The sequence below is a fragment of the Fulmarus glacialis genome, unplaced genomic scaffold (assembly GCF_000690835.1).
Source record: "Fulmarus glacialis isolate BGI_N327 unplaced genomic scaffold, ASM69083v1 scaffold4158, whole genome shotgun sequence".
NCBI classification, from domain to species: domain Eukaryota; kingdom Metazoa; phylum Chordata; class Aves; order Procellariiformes; family Procellariidae; genus Fulmarus; species Fulmarus glacialis.
The window spans coordinates 36,075-55,936 of NW_009228784.1; the positions used below are offsets into that span (position 1 = coordinate 36,075).

General features: G+C 40.2%; 1 protein-coding gene across 1 annotated transcript in view; it reads right to left on the minus strand.

Moving 5' to 3' along the window:
* Positions 1 to 17,116: 17,116 nt before the first annotated feature.
* The window catches only part of EPSTI1 (epithelial stromal interaction 1 (breast)), a 46,271-nt gene continuing 43,525 nt past the window's right edge, over positions 17,117 to 19,862 (minus strand). Inside the window, exon 11 of the mRNA XM_009583587.1 lies at positions 17,117 to 17,137. Coding sequence (XP_009581882.1) covers positions 17,117 to 17,137 — 21 coding nt within the window. The remainder of the gene's footprint in view (positions 17,138 to 19,862) is intronic.

Below are 19,862 nucleotides of genomic sequence, written 5' to 3' on the forward strand. Positions count from 1 at the left end.
CAGTTCTCCATACAGTTTCCTGGAATAATTCCTAATTTTAAGGGACACAGGATTACGTGAGTTCCTACATACCAGCAAAGACCATAGGATTACACTGAATAACATGCCTGCCTCCCTGCCCCCCCAAGACCATACATTTTTAGTTGAAGAAGGGCTACATTTTTCAACTTGTGGGGTCATAATTTCTCGTAGATGGTCACAATGGGAACTGGAAATGTATTAGTCATAGCCCAAATCCTCCCAGTTAGCACTGCCATATGTAAGAGCTCTAATACAGGAATTTGCTAACATTACCTTTTTTTTGTAAAGGTTAAGACTAAACTTGCCTCCCTTGGGGGAGTCAGAAATGCATCTTTTTAGAAGGCCATCTAGTTTTGCTTAATGACTTGGAATGATGGAGACGTTACTGATTTGTCTGTAATGCTTCTACAGCATTACTCCAATAGGCATCACTCTGAGACAGTGATTTACAGGCAAAAAGCCTAAAACCTGCTAGCACCTCAGAGGAAAAGTACACAGCGAAGTCACTTTCCTGAGAAGACATCTTCCCGCAAAGGTATTATCTTGGAAATAGGGTAAAACTTCTTGCAATATTTGGTGTCTGTCTCTTTCTCCTTATTTTTTTCCCCACAGATATCCCTTTCTTGATCTTGACAGTTAGTCTCCAGTGTGATTTATCCAGTTTTCTTAACGTTCAGTCCTTGGTTGTTTTCCACACTTAACTAGATGGCTGTCCTGTACTTTCTCCTTTCAATACAGCTTGTTGAATTTGAACAAGCCATCACCTCAGCTTCTCAACAAACGATGAAGATGGTACACCTTCAGCCTGTCATGCTGAAATACATTTTTTCAGACTTCATATCTACTGTGGTTTTTTTCTGAACTTTAACTTTTTTTTAGATGTCATTTTCTCAAAAGCAGTGACAGCAGGATCAGACTAGATATCCATGACATTTTCCCCAATTCTAGAGAAAGGGGAAGTACCATCTTCCTACACCTATATGCACGAAATACATTAGTGTCCCCACAAGCAGCCAGCCCCCCAGGAGTTAGAAGTAAACCACTAGGATATAATGGTTAGTTGTTTATCTGACAAGGATATCTAACAAGTTATCCAAGGTCTTCTCAAACTTATTGCTTTTTTGCATTTAGTCTGTTTGGGCTCTGTTCTTTATTTCTAGAGGGATGACTTCCTATTTAGCAGCATTTAAATAAATAATTTGATGATTTTCAACACATGTCAAAAAACGTTGATTCAATAAACTCAAAAGGACATTGTGGGGACTTATTGCATGTGATGAAACTTACCCTGAGACTTGTCTGACATCTTGACTGCATTCCCAGGCAAGCTTAACAGTTCCTTAAGAGTTCCCAAACCAAGGAGTCCTGTGCACTGTAGGTAGAGAAGCCTTGCTTTTCTGCTCCCATAGATCCAGGGAGCTCATTCATCATTATAAGAAGAACAAATTGTTCCCAGTATTTCTGAAATAAAATACCGTAGAAAGGGGAAAGGGAAGAAAATGCTTTGGCTCTTCATTCTGACTCTGCATGAAACATTTTCTTCAAGGTCTTGAGATTTTCAATGGAAGTGAAATTTTGGGTATACATCAGTATTTTACTTCAGATCAGCAATGTATGTTTGAAACAAATCTCCTCAGTGTGCCAGTCACCACACTTGGGCTCACATTTCAGAATAGTCTTGGATCATGTTCTTGCAAGATGAAGCCAAAGTATAGGAAGGACTCCTGTGGTGCCTCCAACATGCTCTAGTCACTAATGGGCCTTCAATCTGCAGAGTTAGTCCATAGTCAAACCACTGAAAATAAGGATAACGTGTGCCTGGGTTCCTCAGCAACAACAGTTTTCCTGTACAAATCTGATCCTATTGAGCAAAACCCCATGCTAAATATGATAGAGCCATTGTATCCCAGCCAACCTAACAAAAGTACATATTTGAATGCACACAATTTCTCAAGCAATATCCTTGCTGGTCTTCATTATTATTACCTACTGTATGAAATTCTTTCCCAGCAATTCCATTACCAGCCCCAGGCAGGATTCTTGGTTTTCACAAAGGCAGGTTCCCTGCAGTCTGATCTGACCTTTACAGATGTCAATTTAGAGTCATCAGCTTGGTCTCACTAAGCAGAGGACCTGATAGGACTAGGAGCATCTGGACTCCTAGGTGCTGCCCACTGATTTCTGATGCAGTTTCATCATGCTCCATTGACCCACAATCCACAGAGAAATATCAAGGTCTCACGATTTTCAAGGGATCCAAGTCAGCCTGCTTTCACCATCCAACAGTGGACATCTAAAGCTGAGCTAATCCCAGGAGGCTCCTCCTGTAGCCAGAGAGATGGGCCTCCAAAAATAATTTAAAATGACCTACATTAGAAACTTACCTTGGGATAAGATTCATCACCCAACAGAGATACCTTTTTTACTACACCAAAAGGAGCCAAGGGTAACTACGTCAAATCTATGTGTTTTGGTTTTAGAAGCAGATGAATCCTATCTGTGGACTAGTTAGAAAGAGATGGAAAATTAAGATTTTGGAGAAGTAGAAAATTGAAATTTACTTTTTTGACTGAAACCATCATAAATCTCAGCATAACAAAATAAAAATGCCCACAATGATGAAAAGTCCTTCAAGTGACAGGTCAGGGGGACAGTTTGCTGATTCCATGGAAGAATTTAGCCGAGATAAAATATTGTCCACAATCAGAACAATATGTATGCAATAAGCAATTATCAGTTAAGAGCTCTGCTCCCCAGGCTCGTTATAGAAAAAGCATATCTAGGACTGCTGCTTAGTATCATTGTCTTAAGCTGAGTTTCACCCTGCTGGAGTCATGTCAAATCAGTGAGTTCTTTTCTTTTACCTTTTTCTCTTGCATGATAAGGATAAGGCATTTGTCATTTGTTTTCCTGGCGGTATATTATCTATTTCATGCGTTACAGTTCTCGCTTTTGCCTGCACTGCTGTTTTACTTGGCAATATCAGAGCAACTCCATCCCCTTCTTCTTATGTATATATTTCTGTTATGGAGAGAAGAAATGAGGATAATTCATGTCATCGGACTGGGATTTGTGGATGTCATCACAACTCATTAAAACTAGTAAGTTCTGTAGCTTATTCCCTATTATTCTGCAATACAGTTGGTATATGGAATGACACACTAGTAAAAGTAGATGAGGACATTTAAGTTTTCTCCATAAAGAAAAATCCCTCTGCTTCATTGTCCCAGTTTAGTGATATACTTTCCATACTGTACTTGGGTATCAGTCCTTTTCTACCATTATAAATGCTGGTTCTATCTCTTCCAGGTATTTCCTTCTTCCTTTATTTTTTTACTTTTGTCCTCCTGTAAGTCATATAGAAATCAGTACAGTTTGTAAAGCTTTCTACAGCATTTTAAAACCATATCACAGCACTTAGTAAACAACTGCACTTTTGCTAGTTGATGCTATGGGTCAGTAAAACAAGATGGATAAATGCCTTGTGAAAGTATATAGGCTTTTTGACCAACTTCTTTTTAGTGCAATCGTTTTTACAAGACTTCTTCCAAAGATGGGCCTCAGAATGAAGTTTTATCTCCCAGGGATGTGGAAGAAAGACTTGCAATAGTTCTGAGCCGTACATCACACCTCAATCCTGCTCATAGATCTTGCTATTAAGGGCTTATCTGGCACTTAATTTCCATCTCTATCTAGGTGTTCACATTGGCTTCTCTCTCTTTCCTTTACCTTCTCTTATGACTTTCAGTTCTTTGTTTCCTTCCAGGACTTTCTTGATAAATTCAATATACTTCTTCCTGATCTCCTTCTCATGCTATTATTAGGTTGGAAGCGCATTTGTTTCTCATAAGCCTTTTATTTAGACCATAGAATACAAGAATCTGATTATTTCATTATTTCAGGTGGTTTTACACTCTAATAATGTAACTAATCAAATGAGTTTTTAGTTTGATTGGGTTTTTTTTTAAATTATTTTTTATGTCTCTTCTGGTATTGTTCCCAGCTGGCCGTTTTATTCCAAGACAAAGATGTTTTTTTGGTTTCCTTGGTCATACATGCAGTGCCTCTCTTTCACAGTTTTTAGACAGAATTGCTCCTTGTGCCAGCTTAGATTAAGTATTCTTTATTCTGCTGCGTTCTTGCATTTTTGCAGAGCCACACAACAAAGACAACTAGGCCCTTTTCTTCTGCTAGTAATCAAACTGAGAATTAATACTAAAAGCTAATTCCTGCCCAAAGAGTGAATCAACATTTATTTTTGTTTTTTCTTCCTTTTTTTTTTTTTTTAAAGAGCAGGCAGGAACATACGGTGCTCCCTGACTTGCTTGGTTCCCAGACATATGGATGCCTTCCAGCCACCCCGATGGCAGAGCGGGCTGGCAACAGACTTGATGCCAATGCCGCAGGCACACTTGACTGCACAGCCTCCCCTGCGCTATGGGGGAGCCCTGTGGGGCACCCAGGCCTGCACTTCCACCAGAAAGCTGTCTCGGGGTGCCCCTCAAAAGATCACAGAGCTGCATCCAAAAACATCCACAAATGTGTGGGATATTTGTCACTGTCATCTTTTGAATATTGTTGTCCCTGAGCTGAAAGGTTTTGGCAAGCTGTATGCTTGGTGTTAAACTCTGACTCTGAGTAACCAGTAATGAACCATTCACTGTCAGCAAAGATTAATTTATGAGTGTAATAATAGTTATATGCTTACTATTAAATATTTCTAAATGCGACTTGTGCACATACGGAATAAAGTCAGTTTTGTGACATCTCTTAGCTCTGGTCCAGTTTCATTAACTTTTATTTTCCTCACCTGTTTCCACTGTCATTATTGTCAGCCAGGGGGCAGGCATTTTTGAAACATTCATTTTAATTATAGCACAATAAGAATATAGCCCCTTGTGATATTTAGCAGCGGAATACTCAAGAAATCTTTAATATATTGAAAATAAATCCTGTTTATAGCATACTGCTTTCCCAACTGTAGAAGATTTTAGCAGTTCATATATCATGCATTTACCACCTTTTTAACATTTAAACAGAGCCTGGAATTTATACCCTTTGATGACTCACCGGTCCCTGCTGCTCAGATGTAATCATAGAATCATAGAATCATAGAATCGTTTAGGTTGGAAAAGACCTTTAAGATCAGCAAGTCCAACCGTTAAATCATCACTCAATAAGAAGTGAAGAACTGAGTGAACACGACTAATTCTGCAGTGCTGACCGGGGTGGCAGAGCTGAGCAAAGTGGATTAATAAATTCCAGCATGATCTCTTCCTAGAGACAGACATGGGCACCCCAGAACATGCTGGGTCTGATCCATACACATGCAAGGCCAGGTACCAGAGAAAGTGAGACTGCTGGATACTCAGTACAGAAGCCCCTTAACACTTGAGGAATGCAACCTTCGGTGGATGAATGATTAACCATTTGCTGGAAGCTTGGGGAAATATTTGTAGAACTGTTTGAACACGCTTTGGCACAGAGGACCACCTTTGACAGGCTAACCGTACCTCATTAATAGTATGAAAACACTTCATAGATCCACCTCTAGCAAGGAAGTGTCCAAGGAAAAGACTAACTCGTCACTACTGGAAGCTATTAGCACATAGTACTACTGGCCTTTTTCCCCGACACGTGGAAGGCTTGAACATAATAGCTAAATATTTGACCTCACAGCTCTGCAGTTGATGTCCTCTTGCAATTAAACACAGTGAGCTGGTTCTGCCTTCATCTGTGGGCTTTAGCTGTAACCGAGATCAGGCAGTGGCTTGGCATATTGCTGACCCTGCCGGGCATCTCCAATATCTCCTTTACTGACGTGCACGACCGCGCTGCTTTGGCACCCGCAGCGGATGCACAGTTGGCGTGTTTCGGAGGTGCAAGGAGGTGCGGTAGCAATAGGCTGCAGCTTGCTGAAAGGATTCCCAGGATTAAGTCCGTTGCCAGCCCAGTCTGCCATAGGGGGTGTCTGCAAATCCCCCCAGCCTGCCCGGAGTCAGCTGCACAGCTCCTTCAAAATGCATGAGACTCAGCCGCTCAGGATTGTTCGCACCGAGATATGTAATTCATATGCAGTTTAAAGGACCCAATTTCACCGAGGCTATGCTGATTTACCCCTCTTTATGACCTGACCATACATACTTATTTAAAATGCTGTAAGATTCAAGGTATCTTAGAGGCCTGTGTGGTCTATGTTGACTTTAGGATGAAACAGTGTATCAAGTGACATAAACCTCAGTACTGGTACTAGGTATGTATGGGTGTTGTCGTCCCCTTCAAACAGATGCCTGACAAACAGCAGCCTAGGTTGAAGCAAGGTGGCTCAGGGATGAAAAGCTTTTTTAGCAACAATAAAGTCATAGCACATCATCTTCTCAAGGCCTGACCCTGCCTAGGTGCCTCCTAGTTGGGATGTTGCAGAGGCACCTATGCAGGCCATAGAAAGGGAAGCAATAGAAAGATGCCACTTAGCCACAGTCAGAGCTCGCTCCTGGCAATCCCACCCCAGAGTTATTGAGTGATGCCTCTCCACCTCTAGCACAACGATGATGCCCTGAGCCCTTTCTCTCTACGCATTTTGTCCCCAGAGTAATTTCTTTCTGCCCCTCAAGCCCTGTGGACTTGACGGAAGGCAGTTGTAAGGAGATGCCACTTCCCTGGGACCACAAAAGCTTTTAAGCTGGCTGGCTGCTCACACACTGTCTCCAGAACCGCTTCACTTCAGCTACATGCCCCTGCCTTTCCCCTGCTCTCTTCTGTCCCTCACTAATCACCCTCCTTCCACCCTCCTTCCACCTTCCCTTATTTCCTTTGTTTAGCTAATCCTCTCTAATGAACTCCTGAAGAATTAAATAATTAAAAAATGTATCTGAGAATTAATTTGTTGTTTGCCAGCCATCACTCTGTTCATATATTATATCCCGGTTTTTCCCTGCCCTTTGCCTTGTCTGTTTAAACAAAGCCTTTTTGGGTCAGGGCCTCTCAGCGAACAGCAATGCACAGCACTGTGCGCTCACACAATGAGCTTCTAATCTCAGTTTACCCTTCAACAAGCCTTAAGCTTCTGCAGCCTCAAATATCAACATAGAATTTCAGCTAAGAGATATCAATGAGTACTGAGGCCTCCATTTTAAACTGTGATCCCTGTATTTGCCTTAAAGACCGATTTGTGATAACTGACAGAATGAAGTGTGGAGTACTGTAAGCTCGTGGTAAACCTTTATGTTTATTTGTGAAAGCAATTTTTTAAAAAGGCCCCAGGACTACCCATATAGTTGCAACTATGGGAATAAGCTGCAAGTAAATCCCTTTTCTTGGTGCTTAGGCTGTTATAGTTGGGATTCACGTCACCCAAAAATTAGAAACGTAGTCTGTGGTGATCATCTGTGTTCTCTCCATAGAGAGCAAAGACAGACAGACATCCTCAGAGGCTGATTCATCTTAGCTGCCAAAGATCCCCTGCCAGATGGCTCCATAGATCTGCTCTCCAGACAGTTCAGAAAACTGAATCCTTCCCTCAGTAAAGACACTCCTTGGAACAGAAAATAAACTGCTCCTGCAGAAACAGTTTGTGTTTGCTTCTCTTCTCCACATGCAAACTACAAACCTAATATGTGGTCTGTTTGTACCACCTCCATATTTGCATTCCACGTTCCTTTTCAGTTTATTCTGCCTCACAACATTAAACGACTGCTATAAAGATTACCGTTACCTATGTTAAACTGAAAATAGAACCAGTGAGAAAGATATCTTCTATGAATCATAGATTTTGCAAAATGCTAAAACAGTAGCATTTGTTTTCAGTACTCGTTCATGAGCCCACACACCCACTCCCAAGTCTTAAAAACGGTCCATTTTGCGACACCAGAGACCTTGCAGGTAATACAAGTCCTGGCTATCCCACTTGAAGTCAAAAGGAGCTGCAACTTCTAAGGCAATAATTACATTGAATCTGTTTATTAAATTATTTTATCTTTAGAGTTGTGTTTCTTTCCTATCAGTTTAACCTATTTCAATTCCAATATTTCCCATTGCCTTCTGCTGGAGACAATTGTCAGGGTACAAAGAGCAAACAATGCATTTTCCCAGATTAAACAGAGAAAGCAGAATGAATCACTGCTTCATATAGTCTTTTTTTGAAGGAGAGCCAAGAGAGACATTGATTTAAAGAGTAAAGTAATTGGCACTTCGAGTTTTGATCTCACATACAGAAAACATAAAAGTTCAAGAGAACAGAGAATTCATCAGAATTGATCCAGTGTGACAAGGTACTGCAGAACTTCTGAAGAGTCACGTAAAATAAAGGCTAATCCAAAAAAATTTCCAGCCTATCAAATTCAACTATTTCTTCCCTCTGGAGGAAATTAGAAAAAAAAAAGAGAGTTTGCTTTATTTTGGTTTGGTTTGGTTTTGTGGTTTGGGTTGGGGGTTTCTGGTTGGTTTTGGGGTTTTCTTTTGCCATTTTATTCAGGTTAAAAAGAAATTGGGCAAAATAGGTGAAATTGACCTAAGAAACTTCCTCATGTATTACAGCTTTGTATTACATCCACTTACCTTAACCTCCAGTAAAAGGTCTGGGTTAGTTCATTTGATTTATTTAAATGGGGTTGGATCAGGTACGTGAATAAAGAGAAGTAGTCCAATTTCTAGGATTGAAGGCTCTTGTCTTTTTGCTGTGCTAGCAATTGCTGACCTTCAAGATGGGCTACAACAGGACAATATCTATTTTGCAGACTCTCCATGAAGAAGGAGGAAGCAATTGAGTTGTGTAGATCAACAGAACACAGAGAAATCAAGATACAAGCATTCCAACAAGTCTTTTGAACTTTTTTTTTTTTTTTTTAAAAAGAGAGGGAGAGTCAATAGCAATAGACTTTCTCCACAAAAGCAGAGCAAAACTGAAATGGCATAGGGTACTTTACATTAAGGAGGAAATTGCAGATTCTCAAGGTGAGAAATGCTTTTTTCTGGTTTTGCATTGAACAAATGCAATTGAACAAACCAGAAAACTTTTGGCTGTAACTGAGAGGATGGTAATGAAGAGTAGACCTGGCTGTTCCTCTTGGCTGCTGGGCCATAGTATTACTCAAAGCTTTGAAGTGACAGTTAGATGAGAGCTTTGGTATCAGGGATACACCAAGACTGCATTTGTTATTTTGATCTTAAAACTTTGTTTTCACCTTTGTAATGGAAGACTTAACCTTTTCCTTGGTGGAGTAAATATGGAGGGTTGCTACTAAATGTTATCTGCTACGAGGATCAAATTTTACAGAAATGAGATACTCTACTTCTCCAGTGGCGACCAGTTATGTACCACGGCTTGTGAAAACAGAGTTTCTAGGAACATCTGTAACCCAAGAGGAGTTTGGGAATCGCTGGCACTGGAGTATGTCTCCTGTTAAGGGGCCAGGGTCATTTTGGGGGCTACTGCTACTGCGTGCCTACCTCCAGGGAAACACCCCACTCCAGGCAGACACCAAAGTATCTAAGACAAGGAGCACCAGCAAAGAAACTCTGCCACCCCCACAGATTAGCTCAATAACAAACACTGTGCCAAAGAGGAGGCAAAAGTGCAAAATCCTCACTTCTGGTAAGAAAATAAATTCTTATTTATTTTTGGGAAACAGACAGATGGCTATTTCCAGTTTAGAATAGGGAAATATATATTTTTTATTCCTTTAGTAAAGCAGTGGGTTACTAAATATCAACAAAGCAGAAAACTTGGACCATTGGCTGTAGACATATTGACTGATGAGATTTTTAAACTGCTGTTTCCAAAGTAGGATACTGGGTAAGTCCTCTGAGATATGGTGACTGTCCAAAGGATTGAATAGAGAAGACAGGAAACAAATATTTCAGTATTTCCAAAGGATAATGTGCTGAAAATGTAACTATAGGTCTGCCTATTTAATGCTCACCCAGGGCAAAATCTCAGGAAGGCAAAATGGGATCTCAATAAAGAATTAAGGTGAACAGTATAATTAATACCAGACAACATGGTCTAATGAAGGATAAAACTTTAAAGATAAATAAGTTGCATTTTTGGTGTGATTACTAGTCTGACAAAATGTGCATTTGTTAAAATAGCAGAGTTATATAAGGCCATATGAATTTCTCGTTTTTAAAAAAAGAACTATTCAAACTTCAAAGACTAGGTAAGCAAATTAAAAATTTACTAGAGAGATTTTAAAAGAAAATACTAAATGGGAATCACCTTTCAAAAATAACATTTCTGGTAGGGTTTTCTTATCCAAATGTAGTTCAGGGGAGTTCATGGATTGGAAGGGAAGGCAAGAGAAACTGGTGGTAAAGGCTGTGGTTGGCACTAACTGAATGAGAAATAAAGATAGCATCTAGAGAGAGGTCCAGACAGCAGGAAAATCGGGGCTTGCCTTCTTTTAATTAGAGAGCTAGGTGCAAAGATCAAACAGCTAGGAACAGGGAATGCAGGCTGTAAGTGAAATAAAAAATGAATTAATGTTGGCAAGAAAAAAACCCACTTTTTTTAATGAGAGCAGACTGGAGAGAGTTCAGATGAGATCCCTAGGATGGTCTGAAATTTGGAAAGCCTTTAATGAGAGACTGAAAGAGCTCAAGTGAATTTTCTCTCATCTTCAAGCCTGCATTTCTACCCAGCCCCAGTCACAGCGAACGCTCCCCCTCTACTAACAGTGTCAGCATCTGCTGAATGCCTGCCCATGATTGCTGGGACCGAGGTGATTCCTTTAAGGCCAGGACAAGAGAAAGCGTTTATTCCAGATAACATGAGACACCTATAGGTTCCTCCTCCTCAGGCCAGGGAGGGAAGTGAGCAGTTCAGATCTCAGATGCACTGAAGCTGGCGTCCAGAGTCCTGCAGAGCTATCCAGAGCTGCCCAAGGGAGCAAGCGGAGAGCTGGAGGAGAGCCACCATACTTCCACCACGGGCAGAGCTCGAGAGAACCAGGACTGGCTGTTGCTAACAAGAAAGCAGGGTGAAGACAAAGGGTCAACTCTAAGATGTAGACAAAAAGAAATAATTTGAGATACTGATTTAAACTACTTCTTAAAAAATTAATTTAAAGAGTGTAGAATTACTGTAAACAAGATACAAAATTAAAAAAAAAAAAGAGGGTTGGAAGCAGTTAAAATTAATTGGGGCACAAAAATTTTGGTTTATGTCTGCAGAATGAAACAACAAGTCTTTCTTGTGAGCTGAAAGTGGAAAATGCAGGCTGAGGAAAGAAATGAGTGGTAGCAGAAGCTGAAAATAGCTATGGACAGATTAGGAGATCACCACAGGCACCTCTGGAGGTCATCTAGTCCAATCTCCCTGCTCAGAGCAGGGTCATCTACAGCAGGTTGCTCAGTACTGTCCAGTTTGGTTTTGAATATCTCCAAGGATGGGGACTCAGCAGCCTCTCTGGGCAACCTGTACCAGCGCCTGATCACCCTCACAGTAAAAAAAAAGGGGGGTTGTGCGTTTAGACAGAATTTTCTCTATTTTAACTTGTGCCCATTGCCTCTTGTCCTGTCATTGGGCACCGAGAAGAGCCTGGCTCCATCTCCGTTACTCCTCCTCGTCCAATATTTACCCACATGAATAAGATCCCTCTGAGCCTTATATTCTCCAAGCTGAACAGTCCCAGCTCTCTCTGTCTGTCCTTATATCAAAGATGATCCAGTCCCTTCATCATCTTCTTGGCCTTTTGCTGGACTCACTCTAGCATGTCCATGTCGTTCTTGTACTGGGGAGCCCAGCACTGGACCCAGCAATCCAGATTTGTCTCACCAGTGCTGAGTAGAGGGAAGGATCACCTCTCTTGACCCATTGGCAATGCTTTCCCTAATGCAGCCCCGTACCAAGATGGGAAAGGATGGGATAAGCAGGGGACATAGAGAGGAGTCAGGAAAACACATCTGCCTCTCAGAAAGGAGAGAGAAATGATCGCAAAAGAAAAAACTTAAGTTGAAGCAGCAAATAGCAATAGTATTTTGTCCATTTGTTCTTCGATAAGATATAGCAGAGAAAGACTCTGTTGATGAAGGAGTCGAGTGCCGAAGAAGAATCCATGGATTACAGGCACCTGATTCCATTCAGCTGGTGAAGTAGAGGGATTTAACAAGAAAGGGGGCTTGACTGAAGGGGAAGGAGGAATAATACTTAACAGAGGGAGCGAAAGGGATTTCTGCCAGAGAGTCTGTATTCCGGGAGCAGGACTAGAGAAAACAAACATCTGAAAGTGTAAAGGAGCGAGTGCGCTATGTGGGGGAGCCCTTAGGGAAGACTACGATGGGGAGCAGAGTCATGGCACGGGCCACAGCAGGAACATCTAGCTCTTGGGCTAGATAAAGCCATGTGCCGTCTCACTTCACATGAATTTCTATTCTTTTGCGTAAAGCAGAAGAGCCATCACAGCCTGGGTGCTGAGAACTACCCTAAAGAGCCTGGTGGTTAAGTTATTCTCCAAAACAGGAGACACGGATTTGGATTTCTTGAAGCAGAGTTGTGAACTGAACATGGATGAGTACCATAAAGTGTAAGCTATGGATTAGCTCCCTTTCTAGTAGCTAATAATATTCTGCCTCAGTGTCTGGGTCATGGGGCACATACCAAAAAGAAGATACACTTATACCAAATCCTATCGCATCTAAGGCTTTCTGTAAATCTGGGATAGTTTTAAGAATAAAAGCTGAACAAGGACTGCAAATTGAATGAAGCTGTCCAAATATTCACATTGAAAAAAATAAGAGTCCCAAGAGCAGAAAACTCTTTAATTTACCAGGTAAGTGGTTAAAAAAATTCAGTAATAGATACCTGAAACATGGCAAGTTTGAACTAGAAGTCAGGCAGGTATTTTTAAAAGCAGGGATAGTTAAACCATTGGGACAACTTCTAGGTACATAATGGAGAATCAATCTTGCAAGTCTTTAAACAGACATCGCATTTCTTCACAGGGAGGTAGATTCTGATTTAGGCAGACCATAAAATCTAAACATAGGAATCTTGCTGTCAAGTTATATCGGAATTCAGAATAGCTGATCATAATGGTTTAGTCAGTTTGTTAAAATGAATTTGTCTCAGCAATGAAAAAGCAAGGGGATTTCCTCTTGTAACTTCCAGCCCCATATCACTCCCTGTTGGAAGGTTTCTTTCTGAAGTATCAGGGAGATCATCAGTGCAGATTATATTGAGACAACAACAATTTTCAAAACAAAAAAATGAACCTCCATTTACTGTTACATTGCAATAAAACCTGGTTTTATGCCACCGCATAATAGATAATTAATTTGGTCAGTGTAAGTTATAACTTACATACTAGTTGTATTTGAAAACCTTTATCAGAGGTTTACTCTAACAGGTAGATAGCAAACACACCCAACTATCAGTTCCTAACTTGACAGACATGAAGCCATTTTCCCAGTCTATCTCCAGTTCATTTCATTATAACCCCTTTAAAGAGATGTCATAACATCCCTTTGCTTTCAAGCTTAAAGTTTTGGCAGGATGTGTGTGTGGGGAGGTGGTAATTCTGAGATACTGGAAGCTTTCCAACAGGATGAGAACAGCATTTTCCAGACATCCTGCTAACATCAATTCGTGGATGCATGTAACTTCTTATCATCTCCATTGCAGGCCATGGCTCTCAAAGACACTTCCTGGCCCACTGTTCATATAGATTTGTTTGTTCTGTTCAGAAAGATAGGAGAGGAAAAATTCAGATACTTTGCCATTAAAAAGGGCTGGAATAGTTAGTGTCTGAAATAGTTTGTAGAGAGCATTTCAAATAAGAGATTGAAATGCTGGATAAGGGGAAGCACTTTGAAGATTGTGATCAAGTTTCATCTTTGAAGACAGCCAAAAGAAAGCAGACAAGCTTAATGGAAGAGGTTACTCAAGGTGACTTGCCATCACTGTTCCTGAATGTGAAAGTAGGAGGTTAATAAAAAGTTCTTCTTTTTCTTTGGATATAGAAACACAGCAACATGATCAAACTGAATTTTAACTTGTCGATGACCACGGTGATTTCCCCTCCCACTCAGCCTTTGTCAGCAGGGTCTAGGGGTGTCGTACGTCACATGTGGAGAGGCTGCAGGTTCACTACTTCAAAAAGATCACCTCCAAGTCTTAGTCTGATTAGAGTACAATACAAGGATCTGATTAAAGCAAAGACACTTCCTTTAAAATATATGTGCATGCATGTACATATATCCCAATCTGCAGACATTTAGCCCCAGCCCTGACACCTACGAAAGGAGGCTGGGTGAGTGAGTTCTTGAAGGGAGATGTGAATTTAATTTTGAAAGCAGCAGTCCGACAGCACAGCGAAGTACCACTTGCAATACAGTCCCATTGTGCAGGTATGCAAAAGCCTTCCCGAGGAATTTTCCCAGTGTCAAATACTTAAAAAAAGGCTAAACCACAAAGCATTGCCAAGATCTCTGGCATTTCCTATTAACATCAGCTAGCTAGTAGTATGAGAGATCTGAGTAATCCTTTGAGGCAAAGAGAGCCAAGGGCAGCTGCAGAGAGTCCCAGAGGGGAAAGCAAACATACCAACATCCATGGTTCAAAAGAAAACTTCAGGTGATCCATTATGAAGTTTCCATATTGCAAGGGTGATGGAAAAACACGGTGGCATGCCTGCACACTGAAAAAAACTGCTCAGGAAACCTTTAACTTTGCCTAAGATGTACTTGTAAATGCTGCAGATAGATAGATACTTTTTCTTGTCTGCATGGTTTATCTAACATGTACTGTGGACCCTTCTTTTCCATTAGAAATATCTTGGTCATGCATCTGACTTTTGGAAAGCATTAAAATGTTGTCATCTGCAGAAACAGGGAGATATAAATTAAATTCCATTAGGCTAGAGGGACAAAGAAAAGGAAGAAACTAAAGCTAACCTTGCAGTAGTTTTCCCCACTCATGTAACAGAAGTTACCAAGGTAAAACAGGCAAAGTGAAAAACTGGTATATCATATCACAAAAGATGTGGGAGAGATCAAATAAATTTCAGTGTTATTTCAAGTTTTATTTCTTTCATGTGCTGTATTTTTCTAAACGTATTTAAAAGATCCTGTCTACAATACACACATCTGTTTCTTCTTGAGTGTCTGCTGTTGAATACAATAGTAAAACAATTCCACAAAATCCACACCAAAACAAAACAAAAATCCCAAACCAGCAACACTTCTCCTTCCCATCCCAAAAGAAAACCCTGTGCCTACTTCTTTAGTTCAAGTCTCTGAGAGGTTTTGGCTGGGTGTAGAGCAGCAAGTAAACACAGATATTACTGCAGCCTCTGCAGCCACTAATGTCTTCTTTTTCTGAGATCTCAAAGACTGGGATAATTACATTCTGCAAGAGGCAAAACAATTTATGAAAAAAAATGACACATTCTCTTATTAAAAATTAAATAAGGACTTTCATAATCAGCTGCTTCAAATATGTGTGAATAATGCCAGCTAGAAACCAGTCTGCAGATTGCTCATGAAGTGGGTGTGAAGCTGAAGTCAGGGTAAGAAAAAAAATCAAAATGATAAAAGAGCGCTTTCTTGGAGCTTTTACAAGGTCATTTGGCCTAGGCAAGCTAAAAAGTGAATATTTCTCCAATATCCTGCAACAAGAGGGAGAAAACAGAATTAAAAATTATCTTTTGCAGTAAAAACAAAAATCAAAGTCAACTTCTCTAGGATTAAGTCCACTGGAAAATAAAGTCTCCCTTTTCTTCTGACAGGTTTAACTTTTAATTATGTAAAGCCTTCATGACGGGATTTCTATCTTTTTGTAAATTTAATTCACAAAATGTCGTAATTATCTGCAGACATATTAATAACTCTTTGAACAATATACTAATGTAGCAAGCTGAAATGTGTTTTCAGAACAAAAGTAAAACAAGGATTAAGAAAGTACATCCATCCATAATTCTTGTACAGTTCATATGTAAACACATTATTGGTATCGTAGATATTGTGAAAAACAACAAAGAATCCAATGCATTGAACGCCTTCAGCTGCCCACAGTTTACAAAACCTAATAGTATTGTGGGCTGCAAAAGATGGCCATTTCTTCCCCTCTGGGGAACTGCCTTTATCTACTCATTGTCATTTCTTTAGTGAATTTGAGTTAATTTTTAATAACAATTTTACTCCTCATAAAACTGAAAAGACGACTCATGGGAGGCCAACAGTATTATTTGGATACTGTCTTCAGAATACAACCCTGCTGCAAAAATACTAAAATAACTGTTGGAGCAGAAAATGAGGAAGAAAGTCGCAGAATATCTGCATTTGTGGCAGAAAGGTTAAAAGCAAGAGGCTTTTTTAAGTTTGATTTTTTTAAATTCCTCTTTAAAAAATCCTAACTCTCAAAAAAAAGACTCATGTCAAAGCCACCTCCTAAGGCAAGAGTAATGTGTCAGTACCTGAACTTGCCTCAAAAGTCTCCAAGCCTAGAAGTAAAGGCTTTGCACAAATCTGTATATCGGAACTAGGAACTAGGGTAGGGAACCCCTTCCAGAAAAGAACGTAGGTGCAGTGAGCCTTATGAAAAGGTCACCTGAAAACAGAGGGCCTGATTTCTCTTATTCAATAGTGGTGTTTTACCGACAGCCTCCACTGATACGAATAATCTCCCTTTTTTCTCATGGGAAATAGCAGGAAGAACGCAGCCCACGACACAGTCATCCTCTTTCACTTAAGACCACTGAAAGTTTGCAGAGTCGCCTCCTGCATTTCCAGCCACATTCCTCAGCTGCCCAGCTTTATCCACTCACAGTCCATGACACAGAGATCACGGCTGTATTGAAGTTTTAGCCTAAATATCAAGGCACCCCCAGCAGATGCCTTCCATGCCATCAGCACCTCCTCTGACTTGAAATATATGTTCTGCAGTTCTTTATGAAAGAACGTGTTTCAGAATAGGTATGTGCCATTGCATGGCCCCAAACACAGGGTTGGAAAGCATTTACTGTAAGATCCCCTCTCATATTACTTGAGAATTAAACTACATAAGCTTTTAATAATGAAATGCCAATTATGAAGCTAAATTAACGCCAGCATTGGTACTAAAAAGAACAAACAAATTAATTATTCTTACTTTTCTCCTCCTTTATTCCAAGTAGTTTGACTCCTGGATAAAAGAAAAGAAAATGCATTAGTACAGTACAATGTACAATGTACAGTACAATCACATATTTATGCAAGGAATTATGGCTATCCAGTTGTGTGGAACTTTCTTGATTACTTGGTGCCCTTTCTTGTCTTTTGAAACTCCACTTAAAATAAGAAGTAAACCCTTCTGCAAGATTCCAGTTCTAGCAATAAATATTTCTTCAGTTTGAAGTTAATACGAATAGCAGGATGTATCGACTCAGGAGATAAACATATCTTGGTTTTGCTGGAAAAAATCAATCTAGAAGTGTTCCAAATATCTTCAGATGCCTCCATCCTTTCTTGATCTCACACAATTTGAAAGAGTGAAAAGTTTCTTCCGTTCCTCCTCAGACTCCCACTATTCTTTTAGGATGAGATTTTCAAAGGAAAGAATGATTGAGCTCAAAGTCACGCCAGACAGAACACATCTGCTTCTGCTGTTTGACTGTCTTGTCAGAGGTAAAGTCATCAAACTCAGCTACAGTGTGCCTGGACCTACTCATCTGAGATCCCTATATCGATGCTGTTACTTCTGCTGAGTACCTTCTTTATTTTCTGCCATCCTTCTGCCAGGAAAGACAAGCACATTACTCTCAATATAAAACCCCCAAACAACCAGTTTTAAGAAAAAAATTAATAATCTTTCCAACTCAGATTGTACATAGATTAACCAGGTTAAAGCTAAGTTAGCAAACCACATTCTTCCTTAAAACAAACATAACCATTGTGGATTGCACTCTGGAACCTTCTTATATAAATATCCTATTCTCAATATTTCCATGTTAAATAAATGCTTTGTCTTTGTGCTGGGAAACCAGCATTTTCAGTGCAACTTTATCCATCTAAAAGTTCATGAAAGTCTGCATTAAAGACTGATTTTGTATGGAAAACTGTGGCATGCATGCTGGTCTTGTAGCTTCAGGGACCTTTGAGCTATGGTTCTTCTTTGCTGTGCAACAGTAAACTTCATGATACGCTCCCTCTCAAATTGGTAGCAAATAGCATGAATCAAGTGCTGGTTGAGACTCTAAAGAAACATTCCCATGGATCATGCTAGAAGAACTAAACCAAGTGCTAACCCACAAACCATGTTTATTTAAAATAGTTTTATGCATAAATCATGTTTCCTCAAAACAGATTTATCCTGCATCCATCGAGTTCCTGTTCTGCATATGGGAAAGGAAGAGAATGGGTTTTCCTGTCATGCTGCACCTGTGTATTCAGGGCATAGCTGCTTCCCACAACAAATATCTAGAATTATGCATCCACTGGAAGAGCAGAGTCAGCATCCAAGAGAGCATTTCTCATTCTTATGCATGACACCGGGTGTAATGGAGACATGAAACGGGAAGGTGTAATATGTCATGTTGCCTTCTAGATTCTGGGTTTACTATAGCTTAGAGAATTTCAACAAGACAACTAGTATTTCATTAAAGAAGAGCAGCCATGTAAATTTCATATGTTCACCATGTGACCTCTCCCCACTAATAGAATAGGCAAAAGGGTCCTTGACAGTGCTCCATTTCCACACAAAAAATAAAAAAGGGCTCTGTTACAGGCTTGTCATGCTTTAGCACTGGGCCTCTGCAAACCCCTCCGCACTTGAATATGGGCAAATCTCAAGAGGGAGTAAACATAAAAATGTGCAACTGTTTTAAAGTTATTCCTTTGTAAAAATAGAAGTGTTTTACTATTTAAATAAAACTGATCATTTGTGCCATTACAGTGAACAGATACTGTCTCAGTCATACATCCCAGTTGAGTAAGGATTAAATCTTACTGACTAAACTTTGATGTCGAAATGATAACTGTTATTTTTTTACCCTCCTATTCTAAAAGGTTCATCCTTACGTCAGAGACAATGGCAGCGCAGAGGACATCAAAACTTTCTTGATAATATACAACAAGACTGAATGCTCTCTCAAGGGTGCAGTAGCTCACAGACGGAAGTGGAAATTCATTCGTCTTCCCATTAAAAAAGGAAACCACACAGCGACTCAGATTGCGCCCTGGCATTTATAACCAAAAAGGGAGAAAAGAGTACTTTCCTGAAGATCCTTCTCGAAATAACAGCTTATAAATATTCCTAATAAAACACAAGATGTCTGGAGGGCAGATGAATTAATGAAAACTGGTTTCCTATCGATTAGGGGACAGTTGGGCAATGCAACTGCTCTCCTCCCCCCTGCCCAGACATACACAATAAATTCGCCTTCCCCGACTCCTCTCCATGTCCCCTCTGACATCCACGTCCCCTTTTGCATCCCCTAGCCCCCAGGAAAACAGGCCAGAGCTGCAGCTGCTCTGGAGCTGTGCCCATACTGATCGGCCGGAGGGCTGCAGCCGAACAACGCACAGAGTGCCCAGGTCCTTCCCACCACCCCTCAGACTGGGGCACTGCTTTGGGGTCTCTCCTCTGTCGGCCATCGCTTTTCATGAAACACATAGAAACTTAATTATCTTTGAGACTTATACTCCCTTTCAAATTTGGCTAAGATTGGCCAGCAGGTTGAAAACCTTATTACATGTAGACAGATAGCGTGATCATATAAACTTCATTTCCTTAGGAAACCAGGCTAATAGAAATAATAGTGAAAAATACAGCAGGTATTGACAACATGGTGCGATGTTCAGTTTCTGTTAAGTATGAAGCCATTGTGACTGTAAAGAGTTCAAACAGGAAAAAAAGAAGCAGGAAAGAG